We start from the raw sequence: 19,204 nt of genomic DNA, 5'->3' as shown, positions 1-19,204 counted from the left end.
TAAAAAAAATTACGTATGTGCGCTCCTATGCGAGCCACCGATATATGTATGTACACACAACATGCATGCCAGCTCATAAACTTAATACTTTACAACCAATCCGCACACGTCAGTAGGTACCAAAAAGCTGGAGACAAGGGGGCTGACAAAATAGTGACGATAACAAAATGAATAAACCATTTTTTATGAAGTTTAGTAAAAAAAGTGGATAAAAACGGCGTACACGTACACGTATTATAAGCCGAACACCACGGTATAACGGGCGCTGTGTAACAGCGAAGAATGTGGTCATTTTTCTCCCGTGATCCTACCAAAGATTTTCCTTACGAGATTGGAGAGCCAGTCTTCGGTTTCGAGGGGAAGAGCTTGTGGACACTTCACAGAGCAAAGAGGAAGGTAACCTCATTTAACATAACCTAACCACGTTCCTTCAGCACTTCAGACGAATACCACGAGATCATCCCGCACCAGATCTCTGTCCAAAACTATGTACAGAACTATGTTGGATAAAGTCGGAATTAGGCTGATAGCGTGCAAAAGGAAAACGGCGATGTACCCCAGTGCTTGCATGTAACAAAGTTTGCGGCTTGTGTTCTCGAAGCGTCAATGCTGCTAGCTATTTCACTGTCTTGCTTAGCACGGGCAGCCCGTGGTAGTTCTTTGTCTGACATAGATTGGGTCCTTTTGAGTTATTTACTTTTAATTATTTATTTATATATTTTACGGACACGATGTCCTTTTACATATGAATTCAAAAACAAAAACAAAAACAGGATAGGTAGACCGGACAATAAATGTACAATAACATGCATATAGGAAGAACAAAAATGTAATGGGAGGTGAAGACTGATGGATTTTTATAACTATAGACTAAACTTACTTTTTTCGTTTAAACTATTCGAGATTGTCTGAGGAGCGAGTGCTTAAAGGTAGCTTATTCCAATATCGAACAAGAAGATCAAGTGCGTTGTAATATAAGTAGTTGCTTCTAACCGTTGGATCTTCTCGAAATGTATCAGGATTTTTAATAGGATAATTCATATCCCTCAGACTCTGCATATGCGAAGTTCGTATATGTGTAGACATATGCAAACACCGTAGCATTTCTTGTTGTGATTCAATGCATCTTCTTACAGGGAACCAATGTCGGCGAAGATGTTTCTGTTTTTGTCATTGAGGCAAAAAATGGAGGTGATGCAGATCTGGAAACTGCCAGAGCAGCTGTAAAAAGGTTAAAGACTCTCAGGCATCCTAGCATATTGACCTACCTCGATAACCTTGAGGTATGGTATCAAGCCAAGACGGCACTACGTCATTCTTGATCCATTGTCACAGATTACTTGAATTTCTCCGTGTTCTTACAGACAGAGAAGACTATATACCTGGCAACAGAGAGAGTCGAACCACTGCAGTTGCGACTGCATGGAAACAATCTGCCCGAGGGGCAGCAGCGCGACTTGTACCTTTCGTGGGGGATTTTTCAAATCACTGTAAGTTGAAGAAATTTGAGATTTTGTATCGTCTATACCTCTTTCCGTCATCGGGCATTGAGCGTAGAATATCCTGAGCTACTGTTGAAATAATAATGAGGCTTATGCAAAGTGCTTGTTAACATTTTATCTATAAAAAGAGTACTGTAACTTATGTCTATTGACAATAATGAATCACTGGTAACTAACGGAGTGAAAGATATAGCAGTACAAAAATTGTAACGTCCCAGCATCGAGGCCATGCCGAAACGAGTTGTTGATCCAGACTTTTTCACGTTTCACGTGTCTTGATCAAAACATCCAAGTATGGCAAAAAGAAGAGCGTAGGGCTATAATGATTTTATTTGTGTTTGAATAGCGTGCTCTCAGTTTTCTGAATAACGACGGCAATCTTAGACACAACAACATCAATCTCTGGTCGGTTTTCGTAAATGTGGAAAGTGGCGAATGGAAGCTGGGGGGAGTGGAGTACACGACAGGGGTAACGGTAAACTATACTCCCTTGCCCGCGGCCCTGCGCATCTACCAACCTCCCGAAGCTACAGAAACCTACAAACCTCAATCAAAATGGTATACAAACTTATTTGTTATGCGGTCTTTATGGTAGACATTGAAATACCGATATAACAAATTACTGTATTTACCAAAGCAAATTGTACCGATGATGGCGGTAGGTGATAGATAATAATTTCCATCACTTGGAACACCACCAGGACAAGGACTACAGTATAGTTTGGGTCCAGTTTGCACATGACATTGTGTTTATTTTAATTACAATGCAATATTGTGGGATTCTCATTAGCTTTGTCCGATTTTCCAAATTTTTTGACTACTGTGTGATATGACTATTTGGGTATACCTGATGTACAGGATATTTCAAGTTATTCCGCACGTTTCTGTACACTTTGGTATTGAACGCAGATGCTAGTAAGAAAATGCCATACACTAGTACCTTATAAAACACCGATCAATCATATTTACGATACGATTCTGGTGCTGCTTCCTGAATATATCAAGTACGTTTGTTCAATACCTCATTAAAATCACATTATTGAAATGGCAGCACGATTGACGCGTGGGGACTTGGCTGCCTCATATGGGAGGCATTCAATGGCCCGCTCAACAGGTCTGCTGATCTGAAGACCAAAACGAATCAGGTACAAATCAACGCAAGGTACCGCTTTGATGAGATTACATCCAAGACTGTACCTATGTTTTGCTATCTAGATCTTAATTTAAATTCTTTAAGATACCCAAACAACTATTGGCTGTGTATCGAGAGCTCTCCAGTCACAATGCAGACGTACGACCCAATCCAGCCGATGTGATAGCAAGGTGTCGAAGCAACGGAGGATATTTTAAGAATGACTTGGTCGATGCCCTCTTATTCTTGGAAGAAATCCAGATGAAAGAGAAGGGTGAGAAAAGTAGATTCTTCACACAACTAGCCTCAAAGCTGGAAAGTTTTCCCGATGGAGTTGGAAGGTATAAAATCTTACCCCAGCTTCTGGCGGCATTTGATTTTGGAGATGCTGGAAGTGCGGTTCTACCACCGCTACTGCAACTCGGCCGTAAATTACCCGATCCTGAGTATCAGCGTCGCGTTGTGCCCTGTGTCGTGAAATTATTTGCATCAAACGACAGAGCGACACGTTTGCGACTCTTGCAGCATCTAGAGCGATTCGTAAACCATCTTCAACCTTCCACGGTCAATGAGGCGATTTTCCCACAGGTTTTTATTGAATGTATATACAGCAGCGACTGAACGTCTATGATAAGATGACCGATTTAAGAGAGTTGTTGTTCGGCCCATAGAGTGACTTTTGTATTCCCAATTACAACACGACACTCTTAAATCTTTAGGGGAGATTGATATTCGTGTAACAGAATTGTTCAATTTACAGGTTGCTCGTGGCTTTTTAGATACAAACCCTGCTGTCAGAGAACATACTATCAAGTCGGTAGTTCATCTCGCTTCCAAGCTAGATTATAACAACCTTAACGTAGAAACACTCAGACATTTTGCCAGACTTCAATCAAAAGACGACCAAGGTGGAATACGAACAAACACCACTGTATGCCTTGGCAAAATTGCTCAACATCTGCACCCTCAAATCAGACAAAAAGTAAGTCCTGGAAATGAGGTCAACAAGTAGTTGCAGATTTCCTAAATTCTTATAAACATTTGGATACACTAATTACTTGTATACTGCGGACGCTCATTCTTTACAACTCGTATGGAATATGTAAGCGCGAGTAAAACCCCTTGGTTTTCCTTAAAAGCCACATTACGGGATTTTCGTTCGTACTGACTTCGTGCCTACTCTGGTATCTCACAAAGCCATTTCGATACAAACTTGAGGTAATATCAGTTATTTCCGTGCTTTTGGATCCCCTACGAGCAGTAAGGAATGACGGACCCTGTTTGTTGCTTGTCATATTTTATCATTGTTACATCTTTGCCACTGTTTCAAGGTACTCATCGGTGCTTTTGTCAGAGGTACCAGGGATTCATTTGCTCCTGCGCGCAGCGCAAGTATATTGGCATTAGCTGCGACGCAACAATATTTTCTTCTACAAGAAGTTGCGAACCGAATACTCCCAGCTCTCTGTCCGCTTGCTACCGATGTGGACAAAGGTGTAAGAGAAAATGCTTTTCGTACAATTCGGGGATTTCTTTCTAAGCTCGAACGAGTCTCCGAGGATCCCGGACTTCGCGAATCTATGGGTAAACATTGACACTGGCAAACAAGCCTGAGATGTATAAACCGGCGAAACTGTTTTAGAAGCGGACGTCAATACGGCCACACCGAGTTTGAGCAATGCTGCAGCTACGTGGGCAGGGTGGGCCGTTACCGCTGTTACAGCTAAGTTCTATCGCAGTCAATCTGACACACCAAAGTCATCCAACACGCAAGCATCAAGAATTTTGCTTAGCAAACCAGCCTCGCTTGGTTCGTCCCATTACATTACGCGTTTGCCTAACTTAAAGCTTATTATGACAAGGGAGCGATATTCATACGTGTTATATTTATAACAAATACGGATTGAGCTTTATGGGGACACGCTTATAAAATAGGAATGCCAAGGGGAAATAATGATCTTTATTCTTAAATGATTGGCACAGAGCAGGCCAGCAGTTCCCAGAGCAGTGCGAGTACGACGACGACGACCAGTAGCGCGACAAGCATGACTTCGTTGGATCATGATCAGGATCAAGATCCCCAGAGTACTGGAAATACAAATTCGGACTGTGAATGGGATTGCTGGGAGGCAGACAACTGGGGTGACATGGAACAGCAGTCTGTAACCACACCGAATGTTGCAGCATCTATGGCTAAGACTCAATCTTCTGCGGTTGCATCGAAAGTTCATGACCCTCAGTGGGAGAACCTTGAGGAAGAACCGGTCAGTAGTTGATGAGTATTTCTTAAGAGTGCGTGTGATATGATTTACTTGCTATCTGGTCAATAACGGTCGTTCAGATTGTAAGTACCAACGAAAAACACAAGCAGCTATGATAAATGCTGTACTAACAGTGTCTACCTCCTGTGTGCAGTATCACCTAACGCAGGTTCCTGTCCTCGAATTTTTTATGACCTTATGTATCTTATAAACTTCAATTATTTACCATCTCTTCCCGGTGGAATCGCGAGGGAAATCCAGATGAGGGCCACTGTAGCATATGTTTCACAGGAGGAGGAAAGTCAAGCAGATGACAAGGGCGGATACGATGGAAGCCGACAAGAAGGCTGGGAAGACTCTGAATTTCAGCCGATTGAAGAATTCCCGTCGTTTGAACAGTCTGGTGAGATATTTAAAAATTTCAACAATCACCAAATCGCCAATCATTTCCAATATCTTTACTTTGTGTATTATACGTCTAATTGCCATCGATGGACAATGTTATTTGACAATGAGTATAACTCATCGGGAACACGGGAGATCCGGAGATGCGCGCGACTCGCATGTCGTATCGAATCTGTATTATTCATTTACTCTGTGTGTACGTATAACATGGATGTAAATGAAATTTTTGCAGCAAGTAATGCTAAACTCGAAGAGGCAAAAAAGAAACGGGAGGAACGAAAATTAGCACGTCAGCGTCAGATGGAAGCTAAAAGAGCAGCCAGAATCCAAGGAAATAGCGCGCCTAAGAAAATTTAGTATCACTGACTCAATGCCGAAAAATTGGGAACAATCGCAGTGGCATCATGATCATTACGAAGTTACAAATAACGTACCATTACACATTAATAAGACTATTAATAATGATAATTAATAATCATATTGTTTCATCTATTCTTGCTGCAACTGTCGCTATTACTGTTATTACTATGAAAAATGTCATTACATGATCTAGAATGGTTAACCAAACAGTTTTATACTTGTCAAGACAGAGGTATTGATGTAACAAAAATTTTTAGATACGGTGTGCTGGCTTTTTTCTCATACCCTTACTTCCCACGTCGGAAATAGATGTCCAAACCGAAGCTCATAAGTGTACGTCCGTCCGTCCGTGTGTGTGTGTGTGTAAAGCCATGGTTATTGTTGTAGAAACTTGAGAAAGATCGAAAAGTAACTTGCAATTTTTAGGACAGACTATAATGAATTTGAGTGTACTAGAAGAAAGGGCTCCGTTCATCCGATTATTTTACTAATCACAAACACCATTCGATTATTGGCCGAATCCATGAAATTACTGAACAGCGTGCCGATCTCTGCAAACAAACGTCTGCTGGGTAGATTTGTGATTCACAATGCATCTACAATATGTACATGCATATATGGAAATAGCTTGAATGTATAATCTGTTCCACGATACCATAAAAAATGTCGATGTCAGGATACAGCGATAGTGTTTTTGCGTAAAATATCCATACATGGATTGCATAGATTCTGTGTGCCATATCGGACATATTGGATATGAGCAACTTGAATTAATCGACCAGACAGGTGATTGCCAAAAACTTGGAGATCATAGTATACGAAATATTAATATTTATGAAATTAGTCTTTCTATACAATTGCTCGCAGCTTGTACTCATACAACTAAATTGTAATGTATGTCTATATACCTATGTGTGTGTGTGTGTGTATGCATGCACGTGTGCGCGCGTATGCCACACATACGTATATTTTCTCATCGCTACGAAATTCCATGTGATATAATAATAAAGATTAAAATTAATTATTGGAGCCTGGGCGAGCTTGCCTTTTTCACTTTCAGCGTAATACGTAAAAATAAATAGTAATGTTTTATAGGTAAGATGCATGCACGAATTTACGTGGTTGACGCCGAATAACGCATATGTATTTACATAATTATTATGTATATGTATTTGCATTATGATGTAGCATGTGAGATATAGCGTATCAAACTTGTTTTGTAGTTTTTCGAAGACAGGGAAGAAGGAGCACATTTTTTTAGACTCTCTTGTTTTTTTTTCACAGTTTAAGGCACACTCCACGCTCGTCACTACCGAATCTTCATTCTCTGTTACTGTACTAGTATAGGTATAAATATAATTTGCTGATGAACGAATGCCTTGAAGTAACTAAATCTATAATTCGCTCTAAATCTAATATTAATATTCTAGATATAGGTAATATCTGTACTGTACACGAATTTATGTCATTATCACCATTTACCGCGCACAAACCTATACTTTGAGACATGTTTCGTTTGCATGACGACGACGAAGACGACAGTAATAATAGTAGTAGTCGTAGTAGTAGTAATAGTAATAATAATAATAATAATAATAATAATAATAACAACAACAACAACAAGCTAGTAATTGTAATATTCGTAGTAGTAGAATGATAATGATAGTAATAACAATGCCGATCAAAGGTAATAGTAATAACAAAATAGTGCTCAGAGGAAGATGCGGATGACATATGGTCAATTAAAACAGTTTCCCCGCAGCATTTTCATTGTACGACAAAATTGTAACAACGCCGAAACTGTTTTTAAACAAGCGTTTTTCTACTTTAGTATTGGACTTGGTATACGTGGGAGAGAGCAGTTTTGGAATTGGATGACCAATAGATAAGTTTGAATACGTGACAACTACTTCCCAGCAATTGACTGCGTTGTCGCGCATAAGCGAACGCCCTTATGCAAATTTGTACATTTACCAAGTCTGTGTATCGAAAGAAGTAAATACAGGGCGTGAGCATGTAGCGCGACAATTAACTTCTTAGTACCGATACTTGGAACTGCTACCATTCAATTAATGCGCGACAGAATTACCGAATGCACATCTTCGAACAGAAGTTGGGGAGAATAGTTCAGGCAAGGTGCCCTTGTCTTAATGGAACTGCGAAGTACAGCTCTGTTGCATTCCGATTTCTGCAGTTTTCGCAAACGTTATTCATTTATTCATGTGCTTGAGTTAAGTGAAATAGTTGTGTCAATCCCAAGAATTGGTTATGCTCTGAAACTTTCAAACAAACTGCAAGTCATCGGGTAAAACCTCGCAGGTGAGTAGTACATGCAGGCAAGTATAAAATACAAACAAAAAAATTCACAGATAACTAGAAAAATAACGTTGTCGTTGCACAGGCAGTGTTGATACATGCAGTTCCATTTGTGGATTTAAGGCACCAGCTCACCATGTTCCGAGATTCAACCTGCGTGCTTTGATAGATTCAGGGGCATATCTGAAACAAACGTAGACATGTTACAAATTGAGTGTCACATATCTGATCGACGATTGTTGAAAGTCTTTTGGTTTTATTCCCGAGGTAAACAATTACGAGCGCACTGGTAAAATGCACAATTATGTCTGTAGACTAAACGAAACAGTATTAGAGGTCGTACGATTGTTAAGAACAGTATCAAAGTGTTCCGCTTTTTGTAGAACGAGTAGAAATGTGCACCTGAAGGTGAAAGCGGTTCTTCCCCGTAGTCTTTGTAGCGACGAACGTTCGATAATGGTGGCCGGGTCAGGGATGGTGCGTAGAGAGGCATAGGCTGCGGGTAGTGGACAGGTGGCACATAGGGCATCCACGCTGGAGCTCGGCAAGGCCCGGGCGGCAGCATGGATATCCCGTACATGGGATGGTTAACCTGTGTTGCCCCCCCTGGTGTTACGTAACTGTCCATACGTAATCTGGGGTAAGTGTGGCTCAAGGAATACTTGAAAACCTGCTTGTCTTCAGGCCTGAGTAAGGTTCGCAAGAAACCTGGCTCTTCACTGGGCTTATCCTCTCCCAAAATGCTGGTTATACTGTAAGACGACAGTTGCTTGGGAGAGGAGGGATGCGCCGCGATGGTGGGTGCCTGAGCAGCTGCTCGGCGCTTCGAAGCGTGATCTCCCAATGTAACTCGTTCTAGTTCTCGCAATATTCTTTTACGAGGTGATACAACATTGGGATCCAAAAGACGGGTCAACCTATCCACAACGACCGCTAAAGTTTTGCCAGGCAAGGTACCATTCATTGTACGGGTTACCTTCGAAACGACTGCATTGGTATCAGTGTTCAAAGTCAAGGACACAGGATTGTGGGGATTCCTCCGTTTTTTGGCTAACAGCCGTGGGTGTACGGGTAATCGGTTCTTCGGATATCTACGATAGTAGAAACTCAGCTGGGAAGATATGCCACGCCTGGGTACTGCTTGCTTCCAACAATGATCTCGTTGCCAGGGGCTCGATTGTACCGATGAATTGTCATCTGACACTGAAAAGCAACATTGATGTTTATAAAAGACAACAGAGGTTGGACAGAATTTCTCACACTTTTGAATCATGAGTGGTAAAAATGTTTAAAGATATTGCTCTGATTAAACAGTAGGAACCATACCACTGAGAGACGTAGAGCTTTCGTGCCTATGGGGTGTAGTGCTGGCCGGGGGCCAAAATGTTTTTTTAGGCACAGGGAACCAAGTGGTACGATCCCCATCCATCCTATGCGACAATTCCAGTATAAACTTTCCATCCTTAAAGAACTTGAGGCGTCCCCCGGGTGTTGGAAGTAGATGATTATCTACGCCGACCTGGTCATGGCAATTTTGCTTAGGACAAGAATTCTTTCCGTTTGTTTTTGTGAGGGTTGGGTAGAGGGTCGCAGAATCGCGCGAGCACATTTCTGCTACACCCCTCACGTGACCCGTGACCCGAGCGTGACATTCTGCTTGCTCCTCCCGCATCCTGACTCACCGCCGCTACCAACCATCCTGCCGCTCAGCCTTCCATGGCGCTGTCTGGCTAATTGTCGCCACACTTGGTCCGTTCGTCGTCCTTCCACTTTTGATTCGCCAATGGCCAGGCCGAGTTTGCGGCGCTGGGTCTGGCAACAAGATTGACTTAGTCCGAGACGCTGGACAGGTTGTAAGTCCTCGACGAAGACAGTGCGAGACAAGCTCTTGAATTTCCAGAGTATCTCTCCGGTCCGATCGTTGACAGTCTTGTCTATCCAACCCCCCACCCCCCCCGCCCCCACCCCGCCACCGCCGAGCTGCCAATGTAAATTCAGGGTCAACACTATCGGTCGTCGTTCGGCATCGAGCGTCGTGTACCCGTGCCCTGTTTCGTATCCGAAGGGTTAGCCGGTAGATTTCGTTTGCCGTCGATGTCGAACAATGACCGAGTTGCAGCAACAGCCCACAAGACAACAGTCGTCCACCCACGCATCTGCCCGCCCGTCCACGGTGCTCGCTCGCTCACTCGTTCGCTCGCTGGTAGGTATCTTCGTGGTAGGTAGGTAGGTTGGTTGGTTGGTTGGTTGGTTGGTTGGTTGGTTGGTTGGTTGTTTGTTTGTTTGTTTGGTTGGTTGGTTGGTTGGTTGGTTGGTTGGTTGGTTGGTTGGTTGGTTGGTTGGTTGGTTGGTTCGTACGTTCGTTCGTTCGTTCGTTCGTTAGTTCGTCGTTCGTTCTTGCACACACGCACGTCTCTTGCCGTTTATCATTCGGTCTAACCCACCCCCCCTCCCCGGCTGCCTTCGCCAGCCGATCTCTCGCTCTCCGCCTCTCGCGGCCGGCCTTCCGCCGACGACGTCTCACGATCAGCCGCACTTGCCTGTTCGTGCGTACTCTCTCGTTCACCCGCCGCGGTATGTAGCTGTTTATTTTCTTCTGGCACAGCGGTCATGTACAACACGCGATTCTGACCTGTGTGAGCGCGCGCGCGCGCGTGTGTGTTTGTGCGTGTGCGTGCGTGCTGTCGTTGCACAGCGTGTCCGTAAGCGCGAGCAGAAAACCCCACACTGTGCGAGATGATGTGCTCCTGGAAAATGTGTTACGGTACGCCTTGGGCACCGGCGTGTCGTTGCAACGCACTGCGACTTCAACGAGACACCATCAACACGGGAATATATCTCAACACTTCTTGTTATTCATCCGCACGCGAAGACAAGGATCGTCGACACAGTGAATCCACGGCGGTGTTTGCACATGTGTGAGGTGTCTTCGAGCTTCTTGGTATCTTCTTACCCGGAAAGCTGATATAGTATTTATCTACACGCTGGTACTCGTACCGCTGTCGATAATTGTTCCATAGTTTTCCAATTTTTCTCCTCTCATAAGCACAGGCAATGAAATTACCTTCTCCCGGCGGGTCCACTTGGTTCGCCTCTTTTGGCAGTGGGGGGGGGGGGGGGCAATCTACCGTGTGTGCGCGCGCGCGTCATTATTACATGCGCGATGATGCGCGGGCCGTGGGACGTGCGAACCAACCTCGGCGGTCCAGGATCCGCGTGTTCCTTTTCACGTCCAGCATTCCTATATTCAGGTTGTGTGTATACCACGGAGTATTCTACTCCGTGGTTTATACCCACGGTCTTATATACAGGTCTGGAAACCTATGCTGGAAACTCGTTCAAAAAATGGTGGAGGTGTCCTCTTATTGAAGCACCGGCCGTTTCGCCTAGTGACGACGAGTGTCGCTGCTATCGAGGGATTCAGGCTGTGTGAGAGATACGGAAAAAGGTTTCAAAACCACGGACAGTCACCAAACTGTTTCCATCTCTCTCGCACAGCCTCAATCCCTCTATCGCAGCGACAGTCGTGGTCACTAGGCGAAACGGCCGGTGCTTCAATAAGAGGACATACCCCCACCACCAGAGTTTCCAGACCCTGTATGTAAGACCGTGTTTATACCCGTCAACCGAATATCACTGGCCGTCGACCACCGTCGTCGTCGCCGTTAACTTTAGTTTTGGATCTTGTTCGACTTTCGTCGATCTGATTTGTTGTTCCGAGTCGTTTCGGAGTTAGTTTTTTAGTGCATCGTGCATCGGTCCGATCTGCATTAATGTTTCACACAACACGGAACGTAACAAATACCCCACAAGAAACCTTAACCGGGCCTGTAGCGGGATTCCGTAACTCTCTAGTGACGATTATCGCTATCGTTAACGCCTCCTATCGACAATTGTCGCTAGTGGTGATTCTGACCTAACCTGTCCAGCGATTCACTATCGCGTTGTTGATAACGTCGCTTTGGCAAATATGCTACGTACGGATCGCATCGTGTTATGATATGGGCCGATGTGCTGAACGACGTCGATTTCATTGAATAAGTAGATCGTCTGAATCCCTCCGCTTGCTCTCCATCGATATGGTTCGTAACACTTTCATTGAAATAATATGTCCGTTATTGACGTATGAATACACGCTATCCATTACTTTCTTACAGGCACGAAATGCGGAGAAGGCTATGTAAGTAAAAAATTCGCTGACAATGATTGTTCTTCTTAATTGCACATTTGTGTGATTTTACATTTTAAAATCCTACCTGGCTAAACCTGTTTCTTCTTCAGGACAACCCTCGCAAGATGGCGAGCGGCTCAAAGTGGCGAAGGTATCAGAAAAGAGCAAGAAAGAAGACCTTACCTCGCCTCGGAATGTAGAGATTTGCGCAAGGCTGAGAAATGGCGGATGCAAATCATTAGGGAGGTTGCTAAGAAAGTGGCTCAAATTCAAAATGCCGGCCTCGGTGAATTTCGTATAAGGGATTTGAATGATGAGATCAATAAATTGCTGCGAGAGAAGCGACACTGGGAGGCACAAATTAAAGAACTCGGAGGTCCGGATTATTCGCGAGTTGGTCCGCGGATGTTGGACCACGAAGGTCGGGAGGTAAGCACTGTGGTATAAAAGTGCACTAACAATAATCAATTTTCGTTTCGAATCTATTATTTTTTCGTAATTAATCGAGTGTAATCGATATTTTTCAAAACTCGATTAAGCGACCGATTCAATTATTTTCCTACATGACTGAATTTTCTTCTTTACTCCCATGAATGATACAATACAATATCAATTCATATGATTAAAGTGTTAGATACTATCATTGTCTTACTTACCAACCGTGGCTATCTATTTTATATCACAAGTGAAAGATAAGTGAATATTTTTAACTGAAACTCTAAACTAACGAAAAAACTTTTCTGCCATCAAGACTACATAATGAAATTTACACAACTTCGGTTACGTATGTTCCGTTTAAAAAAAATATGAAACATTCGACTAACCGATTAATTTTTACTGATCAAATCGAATTGCGCTCAAATTATTTTTAGCGCAGTGGGCATTGCTATTGTGTAGAAACAATTTGTTTTTTTGGCACGTTATGAAATATGTGAATGATTTCCGTAGGTGCCTGGCAATCGCGGATATAAGTATTTTGGCGCGGCTAAGGAACTCCCCGGGGTTCGCGAGTTATTTGAACAGGAGCCACCACCCCCACCAAGGAAAACACGTGCCGAGCTGATGAAGGACATCGATGCAGATTATTATGGGTATAGGGATGACGATGACGGTATTCTGCTACCACTGGAACAACGAGCGGAGAAGGAAGCTAGGGAAAAGGCGCAAAAGGAATGGCAGGATGTTAAGAGCAACAACAAATTAAATGCCAAAGACGATGAGGTGGAACCGACATCTCAGAGGAATATACCATCACAGGCGGACATACAGGAAGCATTGCTTGCGCGAAAAAAACAAGAACTAATAGAAAAATATGCGGTTTGATCATTTCTTTTATTACAAGCCTACGGAAATATTAACAATTGCCAATTTCCTTATTCTCATCGATGTTGTGGCATTGCCATTTTCGATGTAATAATCAATCTGGAGTAAACTTTTATAAAACGCGATTTGAACAACGATTCAATTCATTGCGATACCTCATAAAACTGATAAGGTAATATATATGATATTTTGTGCAGTAGACAATTGATTAGATTTCATTGGTTAAAAATACATGCAAGCTACAGAATCTCTTGACAGGTATTAGACAAAGTGCAATTTTTTTGCATACGTCCAGATGTTACAATATCATCTGCTCTACCGCGACCTCTATGTTCCAGAAACGCTCGTAACATCGTTAAATCTGAAATCTTGTATCAGCTATACCAGTGCTATCTGCTTAGTATTTATAGTGTTTATCGTACAAGTGAGTTACTAATGTGTCAAAACTTATCAGGTTAAATTTCGCATAGAAGATCTTCCACATGATGTAACTGATTTTTTCTTTTTCTTTCAATGACCTGGCGTAAATTTGTATCCGGTACTGTGAATAAAATAGCTACTTCTTGCAAATGTTACAGATAGCGTATGCGTGTAATAGGGTGGTTCTTAAAAAGGTCATTTTTTATTTTCCACCAGGTCGACCCCCAAATTCGCTTAAAATAATTCACAAATGATTACCTAATTATTTCAGATTTTCATCTCAACTTTATCCCTTGCTCGCAAGAGGGTGGAGTTCCCCATCTAACCCTTTCAGGGGCAGGCCTGGACATTTGCAAAAACGACATATATACATCATAACTATGTCGTTTTTGCGACTGTTCGGGGCTATCCCCCTATCACCTACATTGAATCTACCGAACAGATTTCGAAAAAATTTTTGTATAGGAGGGTTTCTGGGGTCACTGATTACGAATCTGTAATCAAAATATCAAAATTCCACCATGGCGGACCAAAGTACTAAAAGTCATTCGATGAGCCATATTGGATCCACCATTTTCAATTTTTAAATTTTGAGTTAAAATTCGTTATCAGTGACCAATGAAATCACCCTATACCAAGTTTTATCGACATCCGTTTGGTAGATTTAATGTGCCCCTGAAAAGGTTAAATGGGGAAATCAAACCTCTTGCAGGTACAGGTTAGAGTTGCTATGAAAATCCTGTAAAAGATGAGGGAATTATTTTTAAATTATTTGGAATCGGTTTGGGGAGTGAGCCGCTCGACAATCAAAAATGACCTTAACGAACACCCTAGCACGTATCTTTGATTATCGGACACATTGAATGCAGCAGGTTACGAATAAAAATTTTACATTATTTCACATATAATTTTCGAAATAGACGAAATTTCAAGCAGCATAGCGGTATAAAACAATCCTTAATAACAAATTAATGTACAACATTTAGATTGCTTAAATAGTGATCTTTAAATACGTGGTGTACTATCTGAGTGACTAGGAGGCACAAATAAATAGAAACAGCCGAGCATACGCCGTAGCTATCAATGGCTTGGAATTTTGGAACGTGTAACTTTCTGTAAGTAGAATTCATAGAGTATTTGTAGGTAGAATGTCATAAAAATTACCAACGGTATACATCCAAGATGGAATCAGGAACCAACTGAGACTACCATTATTTTGTGTCTTCCGTGTGCAAGTGTATAATACGAAAATTAGGCTCTCAAACGTGTACACGAGTTTAAGTCATTAGTATTATAGCATTATTCCTGCATCGACTTTGTAGTCGTCCGTCAGTCGCCTGCCTAAAGAAAAAAAAAAAAAAAAAAAAGAACCGGCACACGGCAGTGTATCATTACTATTTGATGTGAGAAACAATACGGCCCGAATCGTCGTATACCTATGATCCCTAGAATTCGTGATTTTGCTCAAGGTCGTAACAAGGCGTGCCATCGCTGTACTTGAGCATTGAATGTTGCTTGACGAGCAATTCGCATGTCGTTCCAGTGTTGCAATTCTTCCGGTCCCGAGCTGTTTAGTCCCAGGCAAAGCCAACCTATCATCTCACGTCCCTTTCGTCCCATGCCGCCTCTGCGACGATTGTAGACGGATAAAAAGAGAGTTACATCCCCCAATTGAAACAAGGCAACCTGTGGGCGAATGTATTTGAATATGGAACAGCGATTTACTGAAATGCATTTCATATAGGCAGTGAATGCTATGAACTGTTGAGCTTTTGAGGCAGGCACAAAATAACTACCTGAAATACAAATGTTTCCTTGTAAAGTGGATTGGGTTGCGCCCGTTTAATACCGGTTTTCGATCGACCCAATTCACAAGCGTTGCTGTCTACCAGAGCCAGTTTGACATAAGTGTCCGGCGGTCTAGCGTCATTGCCGCCGCCCCCTCGAAAATGCGACCCCTTGATTATTTCCACAGATAATCGTCCAGTCGTCCCGTTGTAGGCGAGACCAAGTAAGATCTCCGCTATGCTTCCACCTCTCATTCCGTTACCGTAAAGCGGTACCAAGGGCGGGGTAATGTACGATCGAACAGATTGTTGCGAACCCATGGAATCGCTGCGGGTCAAGCTACCACTTGTTCCCCAATCCTGCACCTATTTACGATTGTAAAAATATATATTTTTTTTTTCATACTGTTTCATTTATCCAATAATTACTTGTCTGCAATGTAATGCAAAATTAGCATTTCTACTGAAGGGTTTCTTTCGAGTTTCCATCCCCTTGCCGATAGTCAGCTATATTGTACATGTACGTACGTGGGTATGTACATACATAGCCAGCTTTGTCATATCACATGAGTAATGTGGTATAAACATCAGATAAAAGTAAATTTTTACCGTGGATAAAGATTGGGGTGGGCGTTGCAAGGGTAGCCACAGTGTGGTTTCCAATTGCAGATTTATTTGGTCAAAAGAAACCCTTGCCTCTCCAAGCAATCTCTCCCTCCGTATACGCCCAGTCCACCAGTACACCCTCAGCCTGACACCCATCCCATTCACGTCTTCAGGATTAACACGATGTAGCAGAAAGCTTTCCATGTATTGCGGCGTAGTCCCTTGACGGACTCTTGTTTTGCGTCTCTGTTTCTTAGATGGCAACAAAACCAAACGAACCTGACTACCACCTATCATATTCGGATAATTCCGTCCTTGCAGCACTTGAACCTGCAACAAACAATGCCACATTACCTTTAAACCAATATGATCCCATGAGGCAATCTGACTTTGTATATCTATTTTCTGATTATCGGATAATTGTCAATGCCGATACTAATGAGTGTCTTTATATGGCGAACAGACCGTCATTTCACGCATCGGCGCGTCGTATATCAACGCCACCTCCAAGCTGTGAATTTCCTCCGCTTGAATCGGTACAGGAGATTCCTTGTGATGATTCAAACATTGCTGCAGGTCTGCTTTATTTTCCTCTTCCCTTTTATCTTTAATGTCCATTTCTTCGGTTCCAATCACATTGGGGGTACCCACTTCAACTACACACTAAGAAATTTGATTATAATTCACAATATGTCGGTTAATGACTCATTCTCACCGATATTACGGTGTGTAAATTTCTGTGCATGATTTCCAACCTTGTTCCAATATTTTGACGATGTGCTAGAAAAAAATGGAAGTGCGAGACAAATTCCGACGCATGATTCTCGCGGAACTGTTTTACCCAATGTAGTGTAGGATATAATGTCAACCGAATATTGGGCATACCTGTTGCCGATCCAGAAGTGATTTCTCTTCTGTACCACCGCAGCTCAATACCTTTCCAACATCTGCGTTATTTTTTAAGGAATGAATATCGTGTCAAATATAATAAAAAGTGACTGATTCAATTTCTGTGTACACTTTGTACATGCAAAGGATGAACGGGTTTTTATAGAAACAGCAATTATTAGACAAGTTAGAACTTGACTTGCCTGTTGCCCCGGGACCATCTGCTGTTATGGCAAGGCTGTCACGTGAGAGATGAGATCCAAAATTAGGCTGACGCAATGCTTCCTCCTCAGATTCTGAACTTGTCTCCACATCCGAATGAAAATCCAATGTTTTGCCTGGGTCAAAATTGAGTTGCAGTACAGGTGTGGAAGTAATACTATTTTAATTTCAGTAAGAACTTTTGACATCTCAATCATTCTATTGCCTATTAAATGATGGGAATAGTTTTTCCTTTCTGTAATACTTTGCATTGGTAATACATTTTTTTTATTTACTGCTCAACAATCAGACTCAATAATTGAGACAATCGGAGATGTGCGCAGCGCAAGAGAAAATCATAGAAAATCCATTTCAATGGTTACTAAATTGTTTGAGTTACCAAGATTCGTGCTGAGTTGGGATGACGAGCTGTTATTAGACTGGCAAAAAGGTACGCACACGCCACCAAAGTAAGTAGCAGGTGGGGAAGATGTGAAACACCATTTCCGTGACAAGTAAAGGAAGAGAACCAGCAGGAGAGCCCCGAATCCTGCGACAGCACCGAGAAACGCCGCTGTCTCGACCGATACTGCAAAGGCAATGAGAATTACAGTTGTAATGCATGTATAGCTGATTACATTGCTTGTGTGACGGTAAAACTGAAAGTTACATATCTGCGTGTGCATGTTACATTATAATTGAGCATGCTGATATCAGTCCATTCACTACGGTAAATTTTTGAAACAGTAACAAGGACCAAGAATTGTGGGTAGTTGATTGGGTTAGCGAGCGTTCCAGGAAATGTGGAAACGACTGTGTACAAATCTGGTGAAAAGCAAGACAACAGTGGACTCACCCGTCAGAAAATGGTCCGACCCAGCAAGAATCATACTCGCTCAATTCGTAATTCTATAATATGCTTTATACATTTATAAGGTAAAAAAATCTTCTGTAGGACAGAATTCATGGCTCGAGTAGCTAAGTCGTCAGGGTAGCGCTGTCGCGAAATACGGAAAACTTTTTATTTACAAACAACAGCGGTCCCGCCCCCTTAGCGACCCTGTGCGCCGGGCAACGCACACGATCACTGAATACTGATATTTATTACCATTGCACACCGCATACCTACCCTGTAAAAACGGACGCCGCAAGCGCGTGCGGTCCACCTGACGCAAATGTCAGGTTAGAGCTTAATGCGATGTAAAATAGGTTTTGTCTTGATTATTGCTTTATTCGTTACTCTATACTATGCAGAGCAAGAAACAACGCGATTTCTGTTTTTATGTACTTTTAAACGATCGTATTCAACAGTTTCCTACTTGATTGATTTGAATTTTGAATTGACAGTTTTGAGCAATCTCAAAGCTACGGTTTCAGCCCGGTAGGGCGGCGCAGCGGTTTCAACTTAACTGTTGCGACCAGTTTGTCACAAGGTGAGTGTAATCTTGTGATTTGATTGGTGCCTCGTGAGCCCGCAGATTGGACCGTATGCGTATGTGACGTCGGTTAGCCACTCCCCGATAATTCTAGAATTTAGTTACTAGATCCGATCGCAGAATGTAAGCACAGTAGATGCAATCATGGTGCCGTCTCACGTAGGTACGTACGGATCGCCGGAATCCCATATGAATGAACGGAACGGGGTAGATTTAAATTTGTGCTATTCGGCTTCATTTGTCTGTTTGGATCATGATCTGTAGACGCAGGTCTGGAAACTCCGGCACTTTTTTGGGGTGGGGGGTGTGTAGTCTTTGGTGAAGGAAGATTTATTCAGTCCCTGTTATGACCACCAGAGTCGTTGCGATCTAGAAGCTTTGGACACCCAACACGTT

At 42.6% G+C, this 19,204-nt stretch overlaps 4 protein-coding genes across 6 annotated transcripts; 2 read left to right on the top strand and 2 right to left on the bottom strand.

The window, feature by feature from the left end:
- The first annotated feature begins 24 nt into the window (after nt 1-24).
- Nucleotides 25-8,008, top strand: LOC124186897 (N-terminal kinase-like protein). The gene is made up of 12 exons (XM_046579007.1): nt 25-396; nt 1,137-1,283; nt 1,365-1,490; nt 1,849-2,060; nt 2,554-2,647; nt 2,740-3,222; nt 3,395-3,616; nt 3,966-4,218; nt 4,277-4,444; nt 4,618-4,898; nt 5,187-5,298; nt 5,533-8,008. Exons 1-12 carry the CDS (start codon nt 283-285, stop codon nt 5,655-5,657), a joined length of 2,337 nt encoding a protein of 778 aa, XP_046434963.1. The 5' UTR covers nt 25-282; the 3' UTR covers nt 5,658-8,008.
- LOC124186900 lies at nt 6,477-10,423 on the bottom strand. Of its 2 annotated transcripts, none has more exons than XM_046579010.1 (3): nt 9,303-10,423; nt 8,320-9,179; nt 6,477-8,159 (listed from the first exon to the last, which is right to left on the bottom strand). In XM_046579010.1, exons 1-3 carry the CDS (start codon nt 9,646-9,648, stop codon nt 8,148-8,150), a joined length of 1,218 nt encoding a protein of 405 aa, XP_046434966.1. In that variant the 5' UTR covers nt 9,649-10,423; the 3' UTR covers nt 6,477-8,147. The 2 variants fall into 2 exon arrangements, with proteins under 2 accessions (XP_046434966.1, XP_046434967.1); XM_046579011.1 differs by having other exon boundaries at nt 8,379-9,179; nt 9,303-10,422.
- Nucleotides 10,424-11,158: 735 nt separating this feature from the next.
- On the top strand, nt 11,159-13,604 carry LOC124186902 (pre-mRNA-splicing factor ISY1 homolog). Its single transcript, XM_046579016.1, has 4 exons — nt 11,159-12,058; nt 12,134-12,156; nt 12,258-12,576; nt 13,096-13,604. The coding sequence occupies exons 1-4, from the start codon at nt 12,056-12,058 to the stop codon at nt 13,468-13,470; spliced, it is 720 nt and encodes a 239-aa protein (XP_046434972.1). The 5' UTR covers nt 11,159-12,055; the 3' UTR covers nt 13,471-13,604.
- A 157-nt stretch (nt 13,605-13,761) lies between these two features.
- Nucleotides 13,762-18,466, bottom strand: LOC124186899 (synaptotagmin-14). 2 transcript variants are annotated; one of them, XM_046579008.1, is made up of 8 exons: nt 18,229-18,466; nt 17,773-17,961; nt 17,375-17,509; nt 17,169-17,230; nt 16,749-16,946; nt 16,287-16,613; nt 15,687-16,043; nt 13,762-15,576 (listed from the first exon to the last, which is right to left on the bottom strand). In XM_046579008.1, the coding sequence occupies exons 1-8, from the start codon at nt 18,260-18,262 to the stop codon at nt 15,355-15,357; spliced, it is 1,524 nt and encodes a 507-aa protein (XP_046434964.1). In that variant the 5' UTR covers nt 18,263-18,466; the 3' UTR covers nt 13,762-15,354. The 2 variants fall into 2 exon arrangements, with proteins under 2 accessions (XP_046434964.1, XP_046434965.1); XM_046579009.1 differs by lacking the exon at nt 17,773-17,961.
- Nucleotides 18,467-19,204: the final 738 nt, after the last annotated feature.

The sequence above is a fragment of the Neodiprion fabricii genome, chromosome 7 (assembly GCF_021155785.1).
Source record: "Neodiprion fabricii isolate iyNeoFabr1 chromosome 7, iyNeoFabr1.1, whole genome shotgun sequence".
NCBI classification, from domain to species: Eukaryota; Metazoa; Arthropoda; class Insecta; order Hymenoptera; family Diprionidae; genus Neodiprion; species Neodiprion fabricii.
This window is presented reverse-complemented; position numbering and strand designations above follow the sequence as displayed.

Coding starts and splice junctions, on each gene's coding strand:
- LOC124186897 (XM_046579007.1), top strand. CDS start 283: ATGTGGTCATTTTTCTCCCGTGATCCTACCAAAGATTTTCCTTACGAG. Junction 2,648..2,739: donor TGAAGACCAAAACGAATCAG/GTACAAATCAAC, acceptor AAATTCTTTAAG/ATACCCAAACAACTATTGGC. Junction 4,899..5,186: donor AGAACCTTGAGGAAGAACCG/GTCAGTAGTTGA, acceptor TATGTTTCACAG/GAGGAGGAAAGTCAAGCAGA.
- LOC124186900 (XM_046579010.1), bottom strand. CDS start 9,648: ATGCGGGAGGAGCAAGCAGAATGTCACGCTCGGGTCACGGGTCACGTG. Junction 9,180..9,302: donor AAGCTCTACGTCTCTCAGTG/GTATGGTTCCTA, acceptor GTTGCTTTTCAG/TGTCAGATGACAATTCATCG.
- LOC124186902 (XM_046579016.1), top strand. Junction 12,157..12,257: donor CGAAATGCGGAGAAGGCTAT/GTAAGTAAAAAA, acceptor TTTCTTCTTCAG/GACAACCCTCGCAAGATGGC. Junction 12,577..13,095: donor TGGACCACGAAGGTCGGGAG/GTAAGCACTGTG, acceptor TGATTTCCGTAG/GTGCCTGGCAATCGCGGATA.
- LOC124186899 (XM_046579008.1), bottom strand. CDS start 18,262: ATGATTCTTGCTGGGTCGGACCATTTTCTGACGG. Junction 17,231..17,374: donor AGATGGTCCCGGGGCAACAG/GCAAGTCAAGTT, acceptor AAAATAACGCAG/ATGTTGGAAAGGTATTGAGC. Junction 16,947..17,168: donor CACTTCTGGATCGGCAACAG/GTATGCCCAATA, acceptor CAAATTTCTTAG/TGTGTAGTTGAAGTGGGTAC.